Genomic DNA, 24,677 nt, shown 5'->3' on the forward strand with positions numbered 1-24,677 from the left:
AAGACACTCCAGTTGTTTTAGGTGCTGCTACGACTAATAAGATAAAATCTACACTTTATAAACAGAAAGACCCTGGTCTTCCAGTGTTCACTTTCTAGCTGTATGGCCTTTATCAACCATAGCAGAATCAAAGGATTGTATAGATTTTACAGTCTAGAGTCAGATACTGTAGCATATATTTTTTCAAAGGTGGAAAAAGTTATTGCGGGCAGTAGAGGGGTATTTTTCTGTTTTCTCTCTTCAGTCTGTTTTTCCCTAAGTTACCTTCCTTTTTGCCTAAAAGCAGCATGAATGAAAGAAAATGACACAAAAGGCTCACGTGATTTCTCCTTATCCTGCTTATATACGTGTTGGATTACATTGCATTTCCTCAAGCAATCTCCATATTATGATCTTTGAACTTACCAGGCTTTGATCCCTCAGGAACCGTCCCATTCCAAACCTGGTGTAAGAACTCGGGTCTGTTATCATTCATGTCAATAACATTGATGACAATGTCAATCGGGTTCTCCACTTGGTTTCCATTAATATCCACTGCATGCGCCCTCAACTGCAAGAGTAATTAGAAAACAAAACAATTTAACAGATTTAGGTCTCGAGTGAGAAGATAAAAGACAACATACCCATGCTACCAAAACAGCACAGATGGACTGAAAACCAAAAGCTATTCGTCCCATCAAAAAAAAGGAATTCCCTGGTGGTCCAGTGGTTAGGGCTCTGAGCTTTCACTGGCGAGGGCACGGGTTCGATCCCTAGTTGGGGAACTAAGGTCCCACAAGCAGCGTGGTATGGCCAAAGGGGAAAAAAAAAGCTATTTGTCCCATCGAAATTTAAGTTAGCCAAACTCGATATAATTAGGGGAGATGGAGTAGCAAAAGGTCACCACTTGCTATCTGCTAGGCACCCTGCTCAGAGCTCTATGGATTTTACTTGGTTTAACACATATACAAAAGAGTGAGGTAGAAACAAATCCACATTTGAAGGTAAGGAAATTGAGCTTCAGAAAAGCTAAGTAACTTTACTCTGTTTATTGACAGAGCCCCTGTCCAAAGCCAGTTCTGTCCAGCTCCCAAATCCTTTTGCTAAGTCCGTACAAGAGTCAGGGTAATTAAAAATGTGGTACTGGCCTAGAATAGCCATAGAGAACAAGAGAAAAGGAGAGAATCTAGAAAGAATTAAGTGTGTACAAGGAACTTTGACTCTTTTTTAATTGTAAAAGTCACTCACTCATAAATATTAAAAGTACATAAGGCAGTTGTTACTCTCCCAAGGTTGAGTTCTCAGTATTATAGGTACTTTTCTAGAAATTTTATCTTTTTCTTCCTTTTTAAACAAATATAATCACTCAGCTACTCTTGGCAAAATATCTTCAAAATCTTTTCATCCGGAACATAGAAAACCATTTCAATCTTTTCAAAAGCTATGTACTGTTCACTGAATTGTTTCTTTAAAAGAGAATGCTTCTATGATTTTCCTGTTAAGTGTGATGCTGGCTGCTGGTTTCTGTCGGATATGCTTTATCAACCTAAAGAATCATCAACATATCCTTTTTTTATTTAGAGGTTAACACATGAAACAATGTAAATTTTATTACACTGGCCTTTTCAACACCTACAGAAAGAATCTCTTTTTCCCTTGACTTACTTAATACATTGATGGTATTAAATAATAATAATACTCTTATTACATTAAGAGATTCTTAATAATGAACTATCCTGGCCATTCTATAATTAATTCTATTTTGTTATGGATATTGCTCATTTATGTGCAAGTACTGAGAATCTGGAGATCAAGAATTCACCCCAAAATTGACCTGAAAATATTTATTTCCTGAGTTTTAACCACAGAAGTTCAGATAGTGAGAATTCGTACAGAAGAGATATTTAGAATTTTTGATATTGATATTATTTGTATTCATAAATTAGAAACTAGTCTAATTAAGGACTGGTCTATTGTGTGCTGCCTTTATTAAGTTTTCCTATTAATGTGATGTTGTTTTTGTGAAAGGCTTGCAAGTTTTACTTCTTTCTTTATGTTTTAGAACAATATAAAAAGCATTAGAATTACATGTTCCTTAAGGATTTTAGAAGAATTGGTTGATAGAACAATCAAGGCCTTTGGGAGGAGGGAGTTGAGTGATTCTCCGGATTTAAAACATTTTTAGCTTTTTATATGCTTATTTGCCTGTTTATATCTAGGGGAGTCTTGCTCTACCACATATCAATATTTTAATAATTTTCAAAACTTCAATAATCTTAAAAGTTTGTACGAGTGCAAAAAATTCAACAAATATATTAATGAGAAAAATAAGAGTCTAAAAAGAAACACATGCATAGGTGGAGTAAAAAGTACGGAATGACATGCTAAATCAATGGGAATATGGTGTTGAGATAACTGCGCTGGCCGTAAAAGAAAAACAAAGTGGATCTACATCCCTTTCTTCTTTTACTAAACTAAACTCCACAGAGGTTGAACATTTAGAGGCAAAAATAAATAAATAAATAAAACAGATAAAATGGAGGAGATTAGCATCTTGGAGCGGGAAAAACCTTTATAAACATCTCTGGAAAGCCAGAATGCCTGATAAAATTAAAACAACAACAACAAACATCACCATGTAAAAACTATAAGTTATAATAAGGTAAAAACTATAAACAAAGTTTAAAAATAAACAACAAAAGGGGAAATACATGACAAATCATGTATTAACAACGCTAGTAGATAAAAGGTTCTTAAGAGTACAGAAAAAGATAAACAACCCCCGGCCCAAATTCAACATAAGACAGGAGTAAGGATATCATGATATTCAACATATGCAACTTAAAACGTCAAGATAATTCTTTTACCAATAGTACTGGCAATAAATAAATAATGCCTGGAATTGATAATGGAGTGGAAAGTATCTACTATATAGTGGGAAGGTAGTGCAACACAATACAACTATTCTAGAGAACAATTTCACTATATTTATCAAAATAATTCCAATTTTAGGAAATTTTTCCAAGGATGTAATGCGAAAATGTACAGAGAGATGTTCATTGTCACATTATTTATACAGTAGTTGTAAAATACAACTGAAAGAACTAAATTACCCAAATATCTACCAGTAGGTAATTACTTAAAATTACTTTAGAGCAATCAAAAATGATGATATAAATAAACACTGATTTACTGACATGGAAAGATGCTAAATCTTATGATTGCTAAGTGACAAAAGCTGGTTTCAGAGAATGATCCCAATTTCAAAACAATACATTTATGAATCTCTGCACAGAGAAATATCTTACAGAATATCACCAAAGTTAGGGAAAAAAAAAAAAAAAGCAAATGGTTAGTTTTATGTACTGGGATTTCAAATTCTTTTCACTTTCTTATTAATACTGTATTATTTGAAAAATTCCATTTCTGTATTATTTGAGGTTTTTACAATGTGCCAATATTCTTTTCTAAGAGAAAAATGATACTTTCGTTAAAAGTTTTAGTAATTCCTATAGAAATTGGAGAAGTAATAAAGATCAACTTAGGTTTCTATATTAAATGCATGAAAAAATTGTTGAAATCTTGTTCCAGAAAAATGTGCAAGCGTGGCTAGAAAAAAATGAAAGAAAAATGCTTTCTGGAATTTAGACTTTAATATTAGGTAATTCTTGAGTTTTAAAATACTCATTACAATATTATTTTTAAATCAGTTTCAAACAAACACGTATATTAAAAAATATGAACATATAACTATATACAAAAGCTGTTATAACTTAATAGGAAAATGAATAAAATAGAAAAATAACACAAAAATTAGCATAAGAAATATAACTAGATAATATATCTAAGAAAAGATTGTTCAGACTGGCAGATTGATGAAACCAAGTATTGGCAGGGTTATGTGGAAAAGGGAAATCTTAATTCCCAATAGGCAGACCAAAATGGCACATCTTTCTGGAGTTAATATGACCAACAAATAACAAAACAAAAATGTGCTATCCATTTTCTACGACTCTAATGGTAATAATAATACCAGCAGGAACAGATAAAATGACAAACAAATGTATATTAATAAGAAACTGCTATTAAAATGATAGTTTATATATTCAACGAATACTATACAGCCATTAAAAATGTTGTGGTCTTTATATAATTTATATGAAACAGTATTGACCCCTTTCATGTAAATTTGTTCTTATAAATTCTTAGCCATGTATCTGAAGGCAAGTATCAGCATGTAAACAGTAATATGATTTTCAGCAGTTTTAGTTTCTTCTTTGGCATTGTTTGTTTTTTACCATGAGCATTCATCAATTTTATGAAAACAGTAAACTTATTAAAAATAAATTGAAAAGGCTACAAGTACATTTCTGGTGTTAGAATGCTCAGGATCAAAGCTTTAAGACTGACGTGAGAGGCAAATGTTAAACCCTGCACATATTTGGAAGAGTATTAATACAGAGAATTATCAGCTGGCTGAAATCTTACATGAAACCGGGCTATGAGCTCACGATCCAGAGGCTTGGTCACTGACAGCTGACCTGAGATGGGGTTGATAATGAAGATACCAGTTGGAGGCTGGTCGGCTCCCGGCCCAGTTACGCTGTACCGCAGAGAGAGGTTTTTATCTCTATCGGACCTGATCTGAGGGTCAAGAAGACAATCACATTAAACAAGGGACTAAATAAGCTCATTATCAGAGACAGGGCGTGCCACACCTCACGGTCTCTTCCAGTTACAAACGTATACCATCTCTTCCCAGAAAACCCTTGAAGCTCTGCCTGTCCTGCCCCTTTTCCTTGCTGCTGGGTGATGGGCTTCGAAACGAGATGTCACCTATCACCAGAAGGACTGGGGGCAATGTTAACATCTAAAAGAACACACAGTAGGAGTAGTGCAAAAGTCAAAATTAAGGAGCATCAGTTTTTAAACAGAATCAAAGTCTCTCCTGGGAATCTGGAGGTTAGAATATTTAACCCAGTAACAGGTGTCCAATTTAATGAAGATAGAAATTGTTTACTTTTTGCACGAGTTAGGATAAGAAATAATTGTCTCACCATAGTGTGAAAGAGCCTCACACGGGAACTCTAAGATTATGGTTGAGCCCGGAAGTGAGATTCCTGTACTTGCATCGTGCTAATGTTTTTCACTGCAACCAAAGCTTCCCGTGTTATTTTAAGGTGGCACCTAATACCCCAAAATCTTTATTAATAACAAAGCATGCAAGAAATGATTTTATAATATATTTCTATTACTCTTAAAAATTATACCCATTATAGGCTCACTGCCTTCTCCTCCAAATACAACAATTCCCGGAAAAATAAGTCTACAGATGAGTGGTCATAGGAACAGGCTATAAAAAGGGAGGAAGGAGAACAGTACAGAGAAAGGGCCCGCTGAGCAATACTGTTTGGAGGTGATGATACGAGATATTTGTGTATTAGGTAAATACCTTTAATCCAGTAACAGAATCCAGTTTTTGTTTTGTTTTGTTTTTTTAGCTAAGGCAAAATTCTTTTCTTTTCTCATTCTCCATTAAAGTAGAAACACAGAAAACACCTCGATTGGGGGGCTGCGTCTTTCATTGTTAAACTGAATTATAATGCTCATTACCACAGACTATACAACACAAATAAATGACTTATTAAAAAGCACAGCTTTCTGTATGTATCCATTGGAATGTTAAATTAATCCTATACAGAAACATTTACTTTCTACTAGATGGGAATACAATGACTTTGTCTTATTTTCTTTTTGTAATAAATAAAAGGTTGCTCATTTTACTAAACATGTAGAGATATCCGTCATTTTGTTCTCTGGGTCTGATGGTATGCATTTAGAGTAACTGGAGAAAAATCTCACTCTTCAGCTCTGAAAGCCTATGTTTTTGCACAGCCCCAGGGAGTCTGTTAATGGTATCAGGGGTCATTTTTTATTTCTTTAGAAAACTCTCAAACGCACTTGGTACTGGCATTTTTAGCAATGATTGCCCCTTTATTTTTTCTTTGGCCCAAAAGCTATTTGTAGAGGGCAAAGATCATCACGGAGAGTGCAGATTTCAGACAGGGAAGCTAAGGTGTGTGGGAAAGGGTACGGTGTGGGTGTGAAACATGTTGGAGCTAAGGCGTATGTATTCAGACACTGAACAAACTTTATCATCCATGAAATATAGGACTGACCCACAGAGTGCTCTATCTATAAATAATCTGAGGTAATGAAAAAATGGAGAAGAGACTGTTTATAACACTACAGACATTCCATCAATACAAAACAAAATATGTTTTAGTACATACATGTCGTAAACTCTACCTTGTGAAAAAAGAGACAAAAGCACTTCTAACATACACTTGACACATGCCATGGAGGTCAATGAAATTGTGCCACCCTACCCTGACAAGTTCTTGAGGAAAAGGCCCTCTGGAGTTTTCTGGCAAGTTGATTGGAGGGATAACCCAGTCTCTCTTCTGCCTTTGTAGGTAGCCATTGTGCTTAGTCAATTGTCTTGGGAATACTATTTCTTCAATTTCTCGTGATTCCTTTGCATTAAAATACAAGAAGACATTCCTGAGTACTAGGAAAACATTTTCTGGAAGTACATCAATGTCAATGGATACCTGTAAGCGTAGGAATCACAGTTTATTATGAACAAGAAAATAGGTCTGGATGCCCTCTCCTCGTCCCCCTATTAAAATAACAGAAAACACCATAAAATTGTGGGTGACAGTGTTCACTGAAAAATTGAATTCCAAAAAATTTATTATGTGGCACAGCTGTGTAAACTATGTGCAGTTTCTATAAGCCATCTTAGATAGTAGTTAATATTGAGCAAAATTTAATAGTACCCTTTTATACATTTCTCATTAGTTTAAACCATAGTTCAGGTAATGTGCTACTGTGTACGTTAAACTTAGATCTTGATGTGCTAAAATATAATTTGGATTTCAAAAGAAGTTTAATACATACTGCTAAGGAACGTCTCAAATATTTATGATCCTATTAAATCCCACAGAATTAATGCTGTACTTATTTAAACCTATGTCAGTCGTGATGGATGCTGTAGATGACCCACTTTGCACATGGGGTATTAATCTCTGCTGGGTGTCAACATTTTCTTCTGTTTCTCCCTATGTCTGTAGACATTTTAGCCATTAGCCCTTGCTGCTTCAATGCAAAGATCCAAGCTAGTTTGCTGGAACACAGAGAATCATCAACAACAACCAAAGCATCTCTTCACTCAGTTACCAGTTCCTTACTTTATAGTACCCAAATGACATGATTCCCCCTAACAGTTAATAGATTAACAAATTACATTTCACATAATGAAAGTCCAACATTGGTATAAGAGAACAAATATCTTTTTCTCTAATATTTATTCATATTTGATTATGGCTGTGTATATCACATTTACAATTAAATACCAGAAAAGAATGTGTGTATTCTTATCTCTCACAGTACAATATACAAAATGTAATAGTCATAAAATCATGGACTTGAGATTATATTAATCAACTCAAAGGACTAGAATATTCAGAACTAATAATGTTATCATAACTTCACTGTAGAAGTTAACGTTTCTATTTAAAATTCTTAAAATAGTGCCTTACACAAAATAAGTGCTCAATAAATATTGAACTGAATTGAACTTTACTCTGTTAGAAATGTATCTTATTTATTTTATCTTGGCTTATAGCAGCTTCCACCAGAGGGAGTATATTATTCCTAAAAGTCATGTCGGTAGTATAAATAATTCATACTCCCCAATTTAATTATTAAGAGACAAGACAAAAACCCAGTACTCCTTGACAGAAATTCTTTCCTTCTACTACTATAAATCTGTATTTCCCATCTAATAACTTTGGCTGGTGACATCTTACAAACAATTATTTTGTGGTTAAATTTAACACCTTATAAAGCTTCTAAGAAATTTAAAACAAACAACTACTTCTAATTTAAATTAAGTTATAAATCTCAAAGTATAAACAGACCTTTCAAATACAGTTTAGGATTGCTGATAATATATTTTGTCTAAGCATCTTATAAGGTTAAAAACAGCAAAATACTATTGTAGCAAATGAAGTTGATACAAAGTCAAACACTGGCCACCCATTAATGTGATGCAAAGTATGTATTTAGTTCAAACTGCACATTTCTGATCTGCAAACATAACTCCATCCAAAGCCATACTTGGATACTCTACCTTCACTGAATCCTCAGGTAAGGCTGGTTTGAGGCTCAATTTTACTGCCACTTGCCACTTTTCCTGAGTCTCTTTGTCTTGAGCATATATCAGGAACTTTGAGTGCTCAGAGGAGAGGGGAAAGCTTCTCACGGCATACACCATGCCATCTGCATCCACCTTAAAATCTGCTGGTTCGCTGCTTTCATACTGTACTTTTCTTTTCCCGTTGCAGTTGCTAAACTTCACTGCAAAAGATAATAAATACATAAGACTAATTATACCACAAAGGCAAAAACAACTATTCATCTAAAGCTATATCCCGATTAGGTTAAAAATAAAATGTAGCATCGTGAAACACAAAAATTTTATTTTATTTTTTATTTTTTGCGGTACGCGGGCCTCTCACTGTTGTGGCCTCTCCCGTTGCAGAGCACAGGCTCCGGACGCGCAGGCTCAGCGGCCATGGCTCACAGGCCCAGCCGCTCCACGGCATGTGGGATCTTCCCGGACCGGGGCACGAACCCGCGTCCCCTGCATCAGCAGGCGGACACTCAACCACTGCGCCACCAGGGAAGCCCCCAAAATTTTATTTTTACATTATTAAATTTTCATTAAAAAATTTTTTTTTAAAGTTACACCACTCCATTTACAGTTATTCCAAATATTAGCTATATTCCCCATGTTGTACAGGACATCCCTATAGCCTATGTTACACTCAATCATTTGTAACTCCCACCCTCACCCCTGTATTGCCCCTCCCCGCTTCCCCCCCACTGGTAACCACTAGTTTGTTCTCTACATTTGTGAGTCTGCTTCTTTTTTGTTTCATTCACTAGTTTGTGGTATTTTTTAGATCCCACATATAAGTGATATCATACAGGATTTATCTTTCTCTGTCTGACTTATTTCACTTAGCATAGTCCCCTCCAAGTCCACCCATGTTGCTGCAAGTGGTAAAACTTCATTCTTTTTTATGGCTTAGTATTCCATTGTGTGTGTGTGTGTGTGTGTGTGTGTGTGTGTGTGTGTATACCACATCTTTAGCCATTCATATGATGATGAACACTTAGGGTGTTGGGTTGTGAAAGAAAAATGAATTAACATTTGTTAAATGCTAGGCACTAAACAAGACACTTAAGGTTATTTACTTTAACCTTAAGAATAACCACTCAAAGTAGGAATCATTTTATCTGTTCTACAGATGGGGAAGAAAATTCAGAAAGCCACCAATGCTCCAAGCTTTTGACTCTTAGTGGTTGTTTGCCTTACAGGAGCACAAAGGGATCTTCATGTCTTAAACCTTTAATAGACAATGAAAGTAAAGTAAAAGAGGCTTGATAGATGCTTGGGAAGAGAGTAATGCCACATTTAGATCTCTGAAAGTACCAAAGTAACTAGCATATTAAAAAGGAGTTCTTCATTTGGAGCATAGCTTGAATGTCCCACAGAGGGGAGGAGCTGAGCCCCTCACGGGCTAATGAGACTGTGTGGCAAATGAGAAAAACTCACACTCACTGTTACTGCCACTGACTTCGGCTAATTTGGTACTCAGCTTACCTATTTAGATTCACGTGTCAGAAAGATGCAGGCTAGGAAAGGTAGAGGCCTTTGAAAAAATGTATTAGCAAAGAAGGAAAAAATGTGCCTTTTCCTACAAAGGGTTGCTGCACATCCTATGAATGAGAAGTGGGTGATCCCAGAGAGTTTGACATCGGAGAAAACACGTGGGAGGAAACTGCATAATGGTCAGTTACTTAAAATTGTTTTGCTTTCCTAATACCCCTGCCCCCACTGGTTTAATATTTCTGTTCTGGGTTTTTTAAACAACTGGTAATTTTCATTTGCTTTAATATTAAAATAAGCAGCATTTGGGACATTACTCAGTTTTAAAGAAAGGTCTTGTATTACATAATTCCCTTTGTACATTCAACCAGTGGAATCAATACCTCAACTCAAGGTCCATTGCCAAATGAAAAAGTTCTCCTTAGTGAAGTATCAATCCTGATTTCATCCTGTGGCTGTGATTTAATGCACAAAATACGCCTGGTTCACATGCTTAATCAATAATTACCAGGTTTTACTGTTTTCAAGTCATGCAAATTAAAAAGCTTATTAATTTCAATGAGTGTTATGCACTGAATTCTGTTCCCCAAAATTCACAGGCTGAAGCCCTAATTCCCAGTACCTTAGAATATAAGTATATTTGGAGATACGGTTTTTAAAGAGGTAATTAAGGTAAATGAGCTCATATGGCTGGGCCCTCATCCAATATGACTGGTGTCTTATAAGAAGAGGAAATTTGGACATAGATGCACATATACATAGAGGAAAGACCATTGTGTGGACAGAGGAAAAGATGGCCATCTGCAAGCCAAAGAGAAAGGTCTCAAGAAAACCCAAACCGGCTGGCCCCTTGATCTCAGACTTCCAGCCTCCAGAACTGTGAGAAAATAAATTTCTGTCATTTAAACCACCCACTCTGTAGTCTAATAAATGGATAATACACAAATTCCATTTGTTAACCATTGGTCAGTGTTTATTGTGTGCTGTTTTGTTCATTTATGACTTAGATGCACCACGAATATTTTCTCAAAATTGACCAGATTCACTTCTGCCCTAGCACCAAGCGCTGAAACTTACTTAGGAGAAAGTTTTTACAGAAACATAGAAATTAATAGAAAAAGTGGAAAACCGCTATGTTATAGAAGCTTAGTTACAGCACTAATACATATTTATAATTTATATAATATATTTATTTACCATTTATGGACTTTCAAAACGGTTTTCAGGAGGACTATGGCAAAATATGTTTACCAAAAAACCTGGTTAAAAATAAAAAGGAGAGTGGACAGAAGCCACTTGAAAGGGAGAACGAGATATTCAAGGGACATGGTAAAATTAAGATTAGATTTAAATTTTCACTTTGAGATGAGGAAGGCAAACATCATAGTTATATGACTTGTGAGGAGAAATATATAGTTCACTGGAACCACGCTGTTTCTGTTATTAACATTTTCCTAATGGATAGTAGGTAAAGAATTCTGAGTAATATAATACGATTTTCAACTTTTATTTTACAAAATATGAAGCAGTTTGATCATTTTTTAATGTATAGGTTTTTAAGAAAAGGTGATGATACATTTATTTTAAATTAAAATGCATCCTTAGCAGTGAAACTATTCTGTATGATACTGTGATGGCAGATACGTGACAGTACGCGTTTGTCAAAACTCATGGACTGAGCAACGCAAAGGGTGAATCCTAAAGTAAAATTAAGGACTTTACAGTAATGTATCATTATTGGTTGTAACAAATGTGCCACATTAATGCGAGACGTTAATAATAGGGAAAACTATGGGGTGGGGTGGATATGGAACTCTTCACTTGGTGCTCGATTTTTCTGTAAACTTAGAATTGTTCTAAAAAATAAAGTCGATTAATAATTAAAAAAATACTTCCTTTAGGGGAACTAGCTATATTATTAGATATTTAAAAGGAGTAGATAGTTGTCAATATCCTGTCTCTCCCAAACATGAGTTCCAGTGAATTGCCCCAACGTGGTATTAGCTGGAGCTGGATAATATAACTGAATCAATAACTTTACATAAACACCCTATGTATGGAGATACTGAATGTAGTTTCATGAAAGTCGTAATATTTTACCAGACATGTAATAAAGCTGAAATTCTGTTATTTTAAAAACAATCGAACTCAACTTGAAATATTTTTTTTCTGACAATCTTCTTTACATTAAGACATTAATTTTGCTTGAGTGCTCAAATAACTTAGAGTAGAAGCTGCAGAATTTCAAAACATAGGAGAAAAGGAAATAAATTGCCTTAGACAACTGAAAAAGCAAACTTGATCCACTGGATCATTCAAATTTAAAACAACTCTACACACAATTAAATGTTTGTGCCTAAAAACATCATCATATTAAACAAGAAATTTATTATTAGAGCCATTGCATAGTTTACATATAATATGTAGTTACTGTGTTCTAGCCTACATAAAACTTTGTTAACATGATTAATATGAAATTAAACACCAGTGAAATAATTATTTTAAAGTACTTTTGACTCTTAAAGCAATACCTCAAATTAATGTTGACCATAAAACCATAATATCCTTATAAAATATTAATGGCAAACCACGGATCTTATATATTAAATATTTGGCAGTTAATAGCACTACATAAACCACAGAAATGAAAATGTGCAAATACACACATACAGTTTATAATTTTTGCCTGAGTAAAACATCACCTATATTTAGAAACAATTATAAGAGAACACTGTAAAATAGTTTTGTGCCTAAATATATCTTTGACTTTTTTATTGTATTTTTTCCCCCACATTAATTGCTATTTCTGAAGGCATATTGGGAAAACAGAAATAGTTTCACAGTGTTAACAGACGTTCTTCTATGGGGACAGGGCAATATTTATTAAGGAGTTAGCTAGCTATCTATTAGTGAAGAAGTGATAGGGAGGAAGGTGGAGAAGAACTGTCTCAACATTAAGGATTTCATGGTGTTTTTACTTACAGATTCCAATGGAGAAAGGTTACCAAGTACAGGTTTGTTCATAAATCTGCTTAGATATTCTTTGCTTACTCTAGGCCCTTTCTGAGTTTCAATTTGAGGAACAATCTTTCCTAGAACCATTTAGGGTCCCCACCAATCCTTTTCACACATGCACAGTAGGATACACTAGAGACAGTTTGGAAATTTCCATATGGACCTTGGTGGAAAAAGTCATTACATTTTCTTTATAGCATGTAATTATGATAAGAAAAATGAAATACAGAGTTTTGGGAAACATACTGACTATTAAATACACATAAAACTTCCGTACAAAAAAATTTTTAAAAATCTTTAATAAGAAATTTGAGCTTATTTGCATGAAATGCCTTTTTAATAACAAGTCTTGTGACAGAGACATCAAATCCTTGATAATTACCACCAAGGCAAACTTTATTCACAAAAGTTGGTGGTAGCAAATGGGTAGCACAGAGTTCATCACTTTTTCTCCAATTGACAGAAAGTTTTCTCGTCATGAACCATGAGGGATATACTGATTAAATTTCCTGGTCCTTCTTTTTCTTAATTGACAAATACAATGTTGAAATTCCTTGTGGAAATGCAAAAGTTTTCATATTTTTTCATCCTAAGTATTTTAAAATAATGATAAAACTTGACTTCAAGCATATATAGGTATTGCTCTAACCGTCAATAATTCTTCCTTAGGATTTAAAATGTAACACCAACTAAATATCACAAATGAATCATTTTTATCCTTTTTCCAAAGTTGAACTTTGCTTCAAATCCATAAGCTTGGTGAGTATGTGTAATATTATTTACATGGCCTTTGCGATTTTCAATTAAGTTCATTCAGGTGCTCCAAAATGTCAGTTAAATAGGTTATTTTTTTCAAGCAAATAACTCTCCTTCAACAAATCTGCAGTGAACAACATTCAAACACACTCACAATCCATTTTTCTATTAGCTGATAAACTCTTGCAAAAAAAGTGTCCTTTGGACAGCTTGGGCACTTTGGTATATATCAGCAAATACGGTTTTCTAATCCCTGATCTTTGCATAAAGCTGTTGCCATTTATTTTCATAATATCAGTTTATGTGGTTTTAAGATTTATGAGCAAACCTTTATATACAAGAGTTTCTAGGTGAGTAAAACTAACAGAATCATGGGGCTCTCAGATTAAATTCCTGATGTTTATATCTTCATACCGTTTATAGCCATTATACCTTCACGCCATTATGGCCAAAGCATCAGCCTTATGTAATATTTGCTTAAAATCTTGCTTTAAAGTGTTCACTTGGGTCTTTGAATGTATGATTTACAAAAGTTTGTCTTCCTTTTTTTTTCAAAATGAATAATGCTCTTTAAGGATTCTAACGACTGCTATTAACCAACATATTTATTAATTCCTTAAAGTCATCAACATGCAATGATCACTCTTTTGATCTAATAATCTTTTTGATTAGTGCTGTCACTATGATGTGTGACATGCCAACAGTACCTCTCCTGAGTGTATTATTCAAAAGTGGCTCCTTTTCGATTTCTTCTACTTCCTTGGTTTCCAGTATACCACTGATGATACATATATAGGCTGGTAAACTAAGAAATTCTGCCTTTGTGTGAGGCATTTTGGCCTAAGGCATTAAGTGTAAAATCCCATAAATGGCTTTTAGAACTTGATCATGTAGTGCTATACTCAATCTCATAAAGGAATTTCCTTACTTTCTGCTTAAGAGAATCCCAAATTTCTTCTGCCTAAATTGGTTGTTTTGGGGTACAGTGACCACACAATTAGTTCTGCATGTAGCTTCACTGGCTCACTTTTGCATCAAATAAAACCTTTAGACCAAGTGTGAGAATAATTATAAGGACTCATGAATTCCAATTTGAGGGAAAACATTTGAAGGGGTTTTTGTAACTGAAGTCTTTTCATTTTCCACTGGGTTGGGAAAGTAAACATACTTTAAAATGAAATCTAAAGACAAAAGAGACTGCAGGCATGTATAGCTTCAGAAAATCTATGTGTAAATAATATATAATATACGTATAATATATAAATAGTAAAGTATAAGTAATATTATCCTATAATATACTAATGAATATTATAAATATTACAACTATAAAATAAATATATTTCAGGTCTTCTGCATTGTTAAAACATTTAAATATAAGGCATATGAAAAGCTTGGAAAATTAAACGTACTGTAATCTAAATTGGAATACTGAATATTAATTTTCACTTAATTTAATAATTGAAAGTCTTACAAATGTACAAAATATAATCATTATTTACAGTTCTGGATAATCAAAAAATATTTTGAAAGCAATCCATTTCTGCAACTTACAGTCCTGTTTAGTAATTTAGTAAATTTTATGTCCAGGAAAACCAATCAATTTAATTCTAAGGAATTTGTTTCCAAAAACCTATATAAATTTAACATAATAGAGACATTTTAATTTTAAAAAACACACAAAAATTAACTATTGGTTTCCATCGAGAAAAGATTTTGACTGTTAACTTTAAAATCCAACAGGAATAAAGGAAAAAAAGCAAAAGAAGAAAGTGGAAAAAAGAAAAAGAAGGAGGGAAGAAGAAATAAACAACTGAGAAATCTAACCAAGTTAATAATTCTCTGGTACCTGACAAAAACATAAAATTTATATATTCCTTCTCTTTTAGAATTTAATGGAGGAAAGTATGAGCAAAAGATGCAAGCAAATTAAATTGAAAGAATAATAAAAGTAACATTTGCATAAAATTTTCACTTAGGATAAACACACTGATATAAAAACAATGATCAGGTGACTGGGGGGCTTCAGTGGGAAAGGGGACATTTTGGTGCTCACTCCATGTGCGGCGAGTACTTGGTCAATGAAAAGATCTGGGGAGATGCTATGTGGAGACTTGGGTCTATGCAAGTCTTAGCAAAAGAGAAAAATAATAAAAATAATAAAAACTTTCAGGAAGTTTTTACAGAAAGCCATGAAAGAGCATTCAAATGTAATTTTCACTATTGTGAGTTAATTTACTGACCTATTTTATAATAAAAATGCCTTCACATTTTTAACACTATAAAAAAGTTCAACCATGAGTATCTACAGCACATTTATATCCCATTCTTGGCAATCTGGTTGGGAAACACTGATCTATTTTGCCATACTGCTGAAATATTAATGCTTCAGTTGGCATTGCGAATGATGACCAATAATTTCAGTTTTTCTCCTCTTTCTAAACATTCATAAAGATGACACTTCTCATCTCCTTGGCCTTCAGCATGACCATGTGGCTTACTTTGGCCAATAAAATCTGGGGATTGAAGTCACACATATCGCTTCCCAGCAGCAACATTTAAAAGTTGATACCCTCTACAGCCAGACAAAACTATAATTCAAAAACATACACGTACCCCTATGTCCACAGCAGCACTATTCACAATAACCAAGACACGGAAACAACCTAAATGTCCATTGAGAGAGTAATGGATAAAGAAGATGTGGTACATATATGCAATGGGATATCACTCAGCCATAAAAAAAGAATGAAATAATGCCATTTGAAGCAGCATGGATGCAACTAGAGGTTATCACACTAAGTGAAGCAAGTCAAAAAGAGAAAGACAAATACCTTACGGTATCACTTACATGTGGAATCTAAAATATGACACAAATGAACTTCTTTACAAAACTCGCAGACATAGAGAACAGACTTGTGATTGCCAGGGGCAGCAGGGTGGGGGGTGTTGGGAAGGGATGGACTGAGAGTCTGGGGTTAGTATATGCATAGAGAATAGATGGACAACAAGGTCCTACTGTATAGCACAGGGAACTATATTGAATGTTCTGGGATAAACCATAAAAAAGAATATATATATATATATATATATAGAGAGAGAGAGAGAGAGAGAGAGGGAGAGAGAGCACCACCTGAGTCACTTTGCTGAACAGCAGAAATTTAAAAAAAAAAAAAAAAGTTGATGCCCTCTTTCCCTGCAGTGGCAATTATGAAAGGACATGTTAAACGCAGATAATAACAGGATCGAACCCCCAGGGGTGAGTGAGCCCAGCCATGGAGCACTGCCCTGGAGAGTCTCCTGCTTCCACGGAGGACTTCTTCACAGGAAGGGGAAATTGACATTTTTTTATGTTAAGCACAGAAGAATGGGGGTAATTGTTACTGCAGCATATCCTAGCCTATCATGATAAGGTCTTAACTTGAGTGACCTAAATCCCTCTCACTGCAGCAGAATTAGGATGAAGTGTCTATGAAATGAAATAAATCAGAATCAAACTTATTGTAGATCAGATTAATACAACTAAAATATTTCTTATTACTAAAAGCGTTGGTATTTCCCCACCAAAAGCAAGAGGTTTTATTACAATGTTCTCTAAAATGTTATAAAATCTAGAGAAGCTGTTATTTCATTTTCTTTCCAGGGCAAGTCATGTAGTATTTAACTAACATCTATATACAAGTTGCCACAAAAAAAAGAAAGGAATAAAGAGCTATGATATTCTTCGTGAAATTGAAAAAAATCAAAACAAGCAGTAGGGATGATGATTATGACATTCAAAATATGAAATTTAGATTTTCAATTGTCCAATAATGCTATGCATACAATTTCATATATTAAACCTTTGGAAAAGCAGTAAGGTTATTACATTCTCCCTTATATGCAATTCTAGTAACTCAAAAAATTTAAACTGTTCTTCTGTTCTTCACTTCATTGATATTCTTCCTCCAGGCATCTCTGTTTCATGAAATTCAATGAAAACCCTTTCTTTTGACAGAATCCAGCTAAAAATATATTAAATGATCAGTGTTCAGGCAGAATTACTTTTTTTTTTTTTTTTTTTGCAGAATGTGCCCATTAACAAATTACATTGAAATATCACTACCTCTAATTAAATTACTCTGACAGAACACAGGTTGTGTGGAAGCTCTTTTTCCCAAATGTATGATTATTAGTCTCTGAAATTTGATGCAATTTAGTTAGCTTTATGTTTCAGGCTACTTATGTCAACAAAGAAGGATCCTAATTCCTAAGTTTTGTGACAGGTTTTTGTTAATTTTTAAAGAAAACAGAGTTCTCCGAATAAACTTTGCTGAAAAAAGAAATTCTTGCTAATTGGAGTTTTCAAGTATACCACTAGAAAGGAAAAAACAAAACTAGACTAATCTTGTGTTTAAATCAATTTCAACAATGTGGCTTAAAAATGTGCCACAGAGACCAGAAAGAGGGAATGTCTCCCCAGAATGCCCAACTTACTAAGTAAGACATGGGTATACCAAGGAACAAAAGGATGTTGTACATTTTATAAAATTTGAATAAAAGAAAGAGGTACATAGAACATAATGTTCATTAAGCAACTCAGTCCTACAGTATGACATGATATCACATGAACGGAAATTAAAGTCCATTGAACTATTAAACTATTAAATCCCAAATTATTTGCTGACAGTAAAGTTACAAAACAGAGAGGATAAGATTTTTATCCTAAACACTTAAAACAATTTAAGAAATATTTATTCCTTTACTCGATTTTAGAGAAAAATATCCTTGTCATATATGAAGAAATGACAATGTACTGATATATAAAACAGCTCTTGAAAATCTGCCATAACACACAACTCATAATTTAAAAGCTGAATTCCCAATTATTACTGCCAAATTCCCCCCAAAGAAATGCTGGCTCACTAGCTACTGGAAAGAACTTTGCAAAGAGCAAAGTTGGACTTTCTACAGAAAACAAACTAAAAATTTAACAAAAGCAACACCAAAACCCACAATATTACATGCGTTATTTCTAAAGGCTGTCTACGTTTTTCTGAACATGAGCAACATGATGAGTATTAAGTATTTAATATATGTCGGATTCCATAAAAATGTCATCAATGTTACTATGTCTTTCACAGAGCCAATGAAGTTGCTCAAAGTAATTATATGAGGTCCCTAAGTCGCCAATGAAATTTAAGTAGTAAAAGCAATGAACAAATTCTAATGTAAATTCAATTAATGGGTTGTTAGTGGGTAAACATCACTGTATAACCTGGGGAAAAACATGGCCTCCATTTTTTTATTGTCTCAGTAGACCGGTTTCCAACTTTTTGAAGAATTATTGTATAAACCCTAGAAAGCTGCGCTAGTAGCATGAAAGTATTCTTCCAACAGCCTAACCAGGCAGTATTTCTTAGTACTTACTCTGATCTACTGCAGAGAGTCACAAGAAAAACAAGGGTAAGTAATCTATGACATATAATTAAAAAAATGGGCTATGATTTTAATGCATCAATATGATAGTAGTAAAGGGCTATTTCAAGATTATTTGGTTTTACGCAAATGCATAAATATTTGAGTAATACTCTTTTAAATGTCAACTACTTATTTATATTTAGAAATTATATTTTATGCTTATTAAATTTTTATTATAATGCCCAAAATTGCAGTCATTCCAAAATGCTGTCATTGGTTTAAAAGAACCAACCAACCAAACAAACAAGTGAAACAAAAAATCCTCTTCAAAAGTGTTCCCCTCCCTTCTATCACAGCCTGAAATGAACATCTACCTCTGTGAACACACCAACTCAGCAATCCAAATTGCTGGGCAAAAATCTGCTGCTTCAACTGACAATAATAAGCCTTCTACTCATTAATGGGTTGACATTCCCTCTTGGAGAAATGATTACACTTCTATTTCACCATTCTCCTTAATTATATCAAAGTGCATGGGATGAATGGTCACACACTGTAATATTATGGCCAGCTCATGTATGCTCCACACTGTGATTTATCTGAAAACATCTTAGGTGCATGAGTGTTCTGCCCAGGGACATTATTCTGACCCCCGCTTTTCCGAATGACACTATGGCACTTAGTCCAGCTCTAAGGTAAACTTATGAAGGGTCAGGGTATCTCTAAGTTTTACAGAGATAAAGGTTTTGCATGTTTGATTTACCCCATGAATACACAGGCATGTATTAAAGGATTTTCACTACATTAACTAAGAGGATGTCAAGGTAAGTATCCTGTGTACACACTGTTTACTCCCAGCTTAACCAATTCTCAGTCTGCATGTGTTAGCTACAATAAACTGAGCTAGGCTAAGACAATATCCTTATCCCATCCTGGTAAGTAGATGCATTAAGCAGACCAGTTGGAATTACATCTTTTTGCCTGAAAGCCCCAGCAATACTAATGTTTTAGGATAATATACTAAAAGCCCTATTTTTAAAAAAGTAACTTAGACATTTGACTTCCAGAGTCATTAAAATGAATTAAAACGACAGACGTAAATAACTGAGACAAAGACAGAAAAACATACACCTAAACGGGGATGATGAAAGATCTATTACATGTGAATTTTTCATCTTAAAAAATCCCATTTAAAAAAAAAGAGGGTTATAAAAACCAAGAACAAATAGAAATGCAAGGTATGAAGGAGACTTCTGGATAGCGTGGCATGGCACAGTCGGGTCATGTTTTCGATGGACCACCTTGCTCCAAACAGGCAGCAATGATGAAGTATAAAGAGTTTTTAAAAAGAGAGAGACAAAACCTAGCCACACTCTAAAACAAAATAAACATCTCTGTGGACCAGAAATGAACTTAATGTAAATTGCCACCTGGATAGGAAGCAGGCAGGGACAACTGGAAGTTCAGCTTCTGTTGGGTTAAGGGGCTTGAAGGTCAGAAGACGTAGGGCACAGCATCTAGGTTGCCATTTGACGCCAGGAAATGGGGCTGGGACTGGGCTCAGAGTGGTTTTGTGCAAGGGCAGAATGAGAGATGAAAACAAAAATTCCACAATCCCAAATCATCATACATCAAACAATCTAATACTAAGGACAGTCAACGAAATCAACAATCAGAATCTAACACACTTCAAATGAATTTAATTTCATGGAACATTCCTCTGGTTCGCTCTAACCCACTGGCTACTTCTTCTGCAATTCTGTAAGATGCCTCAAGCTTCAGCCCGGCATCTTCACTTCTTTCCATTCTCACCCTAGGTGATTTCAACCAGCCCCAAGGTTTTAAAAACCACCTACACAAAGAAGATTGTTGAGAAAGTCTATATAAACCTTGACTGTTCCCTCGAGCTCTAGACTCCTATATCCAATTGCCCACTTGCCACCTCCATTTGGACATCGAAGAGGCAACTCAAACTGAACAGGTTCCAAAGCCAACTCTTGATTCACTTCTGCCCTCAACAAATGCCATGGTGAACAGTTTCACCCTTCACCCAAATGCTCTGACTACAAGACTAGGAGTTGAGCTTGACTCCTGTCTTATTCCAAAAGGAATCTATTTGAAAGTTCTGTCAGCTCTGCTTTCAAAATATATCCCCAATATGGCCATTTCTCATCACCCCCACGGCACCAGCCATTATCTGGGTTGAATTACAGCTGAAGCCTCTGACTCGCCTATCACTCCCACTCTCTACGACACCTAGAGTGGCCTTTTAGAAACATAAATTAAATCACGCTCAAAGGCTTCCAATCACACCACGTAGAACAAAACCCTTAACGAAAGCCCTTGGCCCTGCAACCTCTTCCTCCTTTCCTCTTGGAGCTCATTGGGCAGCCACAGTCACGTAGGCGGTCTGGTGATTCCTCCAACAAGCCACACTGATTCCTGCCCCAGGCCCTTTTCCGTATATTTGAAATATTACACAACGCAGGAGAGAGGAGAGGAAGGAATAAGAGAGGAAGCAAGAAAACTTGCACAACAGGCAGGCAGGAGATTGATTAATTAATTGATAATTAATCAATTAATTGATTAATCAATTGCCCAGGTAAAAGACCACTAGGTTAATTTTAGTCTTTTTAGTCTTTATAGATAAAGTCACCATTCCTAAATTTTTCCAACTTGCTTCCTTTCTTTTTTTTTCCATGTCACTGATAGCAATACATGATTAGAGTTGACTTTTTCCAATCAAACCAGAGAATGAATAAAAGGAATGCAAGACTCTCTTTTTATTTATTACCTGGGTTGACTAGGGATGAGTAATAGGAATCATAGAGCACATAGGGGAGGAGCACAGCATATCGTGCATCTTAATAAGAGCTAAGCAAATAGAGAGGCAGCACACAAAAGTGTTTTGATGTTTGCAGCCTAGTCATTGGCCTAATGAGCAAAACGTGTAGCCATGGAGGGGATGCCACAGACCACCCAGAGTCTGTGCTCTACTGTACTACATGACCTCTCAAACAATGGTGGTTTGAAAACTGGCAGGAGGAATGAACAAATTCCAACCAGCTCCTCAACAGTGAAGAATAAGGCAAACAACAACAGTCTAGTGCTGAGCTAGTGTTCACTCATGTATGCATGAATTCTCCTCAAAACTGGGGACCACTAAGAATGGGCATAAAGCAACTTGTGGGTTTCAGCATCTTAACCACCAACTATAACCTGCTTCAATGAGCAGGTGGATAGGATGACCTTTTTTTTTTATTTAACTTTTTAAAAAATTGAAGTATAGTTCATTTACAATGTTGTGTTAATTTCTGCTGTACAGCAAAAGGACTCAGTAATACATATATATATATACACATTCTTTTTTATATTCCTTGGATGACTCGATATAAAGAAACAAAAGACAAAGGTGGGGATTTCACCCTCTTCCGCAGATCCAACAGTACTAGTTACTAACATCACGTGAACTTATTTTGTATGTATGTGTGAATCCATCCATCTGTCTACTTAGTGCTGTACTCTGAATAAATAGTAACTACAGAGTAGGTGGTCAACTTACAGAGTAACTCAGCATGTAGAGAGGAAGCAGTCAACTAATACCCTCAGTACTACTGTTTCCAAGTCCAGAGTTCAGAGTTCAGAATGTTTGTGATATGTCTCATTTAAATATCACCTACAATGATATAAATACTTTCATGTACTTATTTTTTCCTATTCTTTCTTTAGTTGCCCATCTTCATACATAGGGAAACAGAAGGCCACAGAGTGTAAGTTCCCTCATCACACTGAGAATGTGGCCACTGCTGCCCGAAATTCTTTGGGGGCATCCTAAGTAGCACCCATTACCTCTCAGGACGAAGGTTGATTTCCATTTCTCCCCGAACAGCCCACTCTCAATGAAAATTAACCAAATGATTCCTTGTCTGCCATTTAAGATGAAAACTGAAATGAAGATAACAAGATCCCTAATCTCTAGGAGTTTAAAATTAGGAGGAAAGGGCTCTAATAACTAACAGTAAAGTAGAACAATATGTAACAAGATGGGCTAAACCAAAGCTTTTGACAATTACAACCGAAGGGAGCAAGGGGATCACTAAAGATGTAGTGAAATGGCAGCCGACTTTTGATCTGAGCAGAGAAGGATGAACAGGACTCCGATAGGCTGCGTGGCGACAGGCAAGAGGTGGTGGCTTCAACATGATCGAGGCATGGCAGTCTGGCAGTGATGGTGCCTTCACAGAGGCATCAGTGTTTATGGAAAGAGTGGTGTCTGGATCAGCTCAGCTGCTCCTCGCTCAATGCCTTTGTTAAGGATGAGTATCTGTAAAGGATCTTTTTCTAGGGCAAATTTGTTTGGCAAGGAGTTTTGGGGACATATTATCTTTGTGGGGGAGCGAGTTTTATGGGCTAAAGGCTTTACTGAGAGAAGCAGTCTCCAGGTAGACTGAAATCCATTCAGCTAAAAGAAGAAATGTCAACAGAGGTACAAACGAACAATCTAATCACTGATGCACACGAAATTGGTTCACAGAATTCAGGGGCAGTGCGTGTGTACACCATGCCTAAGTGACAGTAGGATTCAGCGTTAAAATTTAAATGCCATTCTAGTTTTTAAAAAAGGCTTAGCATTTCCCCTTTTCCGGAGCCCATGGGTGACCTCTTAATATGAGGAAGGCCATGAGTGGCATTTTTTAAACATGGGAATTACTCAAAAATACACAATATAATATGCAAGATGTGATTATAAAGAAATAGGATTGATTCCGCAAATCACACAGAAAAATCAGACTCATTATATAACAAGCACGCCTTGAATAAATTATAGTCCAAACAACAGGGGCACTAAATATGCACTTTAATTTGGAGTACAGTACAGAGGTAACTTCAGCTTCTAATCAGGCGAATTATTCATAAAGCTAAAAGATACTAAAAAAAAAACCAAACCAAAACACTGCTTGTATAATAAAGGCCAACTCTAATCTCATGTATTTTATAAGTAATCTCCATTAAAACACTACCGTTTTATACTCAATTGAACCATACCCTCAACTAGTAGTGTACTTTTCTCTGAATAAGAAGGAACTGCATTGATGATGAGATTTTTTTTCTTATCATTCTGTTCTTGTTTGCAAAAAATAAAGAGAAGAGAGGACCACAAGTCAGTAAATTCAGTTTTGGTTGTGGTCCCACTGATGCCCAATAATCCTCTGAACAGCTTTGGATCTTCATTTCTTATGGGAAAGTCTCACTGGAAGACTGCTAATATCTTTTACAGCACTAAAAATACACATATTCTAAAATTCAATATCATAACAAATCCCTGAGTGAATATTACCGCTGAACGTGATGCTCGTTTTTTGTTTTTTTGGTTGTTTTGTTTTAATTGTTGTTGAGTAAGTTTTAAGTAAAAGACAATGGCTTCTCCGAGACAAAAAGCAAAGGACTACTCCTACAGGAATAAAATCATTTTAAATGTATTGTTCTCTAGTTATTAAAAGCTATCAAATCCCAGAGCAAAGTTAAAATCTAAGTATCACATTCCATGTAACAATGGATGAAAGGGCAGCAACAGCTAGAGTGATCGAGAAATCATGACAATGATTCAATGGTCACTCTTCCTTTCAAGAGGTTAACAAATTACATGGGCATTAATGAATTGTACTTTATAATCTGGTTGCTTTCCTTTTGCTAGAATTTGTATGTCATCAAGAAAAGTAAAAGAAGCCTAAGTTATTCTGTTTGAAACACAACTCTTCCTCTGATAGACCAATCACCTTCTTTGCAT

The 24,677-nt window shown here is 35.1% G+C and overlaps 1 protein-coding gene across 1 annotated transcript in view; it reads right to left on the reverse strand.

Moving 5' to 3' along the window:
- Window positions 1-24,677, reverse strand: part of CDH2 (cadherin 2) — an 80,427-nt gene that overhangs the window by 53,102 nt on the left and 2,648 nt on the right. Inside the window, exons 2-5 of the mRNA XM_022586890.2 lie at window positions 8,177-8,403; window positions 6,369-6,515; window positions 4,468-4,623; window positions 406-550 (exon numbers count right to left, since the gene is read on the reverse strand). Coding sequence (XP_022442598.1) covers window positions 406-550; window positions 4,468-4,623; window positions 6,369-6,515; window positions 8,177-8,403 — 675 coding nt within the window. The remainder of the gene's footprint in view (window positions 1-405; window positions 551-4,467; window positions 4,624-6,368; window positions 6,516-8,176; window positions 8,404-24,677) is intronic.

The sequence above is a fragment of the Delphinapterus leucas genome, chromosome 14 (genome assembly GCF_059928025.1).
Source record: "Delphinapterus leucas isolate spDelLeu-1000000601 "Yukka" chromosome 14, BTC_Dleu_Yukka2, whole genome shotgun sequence".
Classification (NCBI taxonomy): Eukaryota; Metazoa; Chordata; class Mammalia; order Artiodactyla; family Monodontidae; genus Delphinapterus; species Delphinapterus leucas.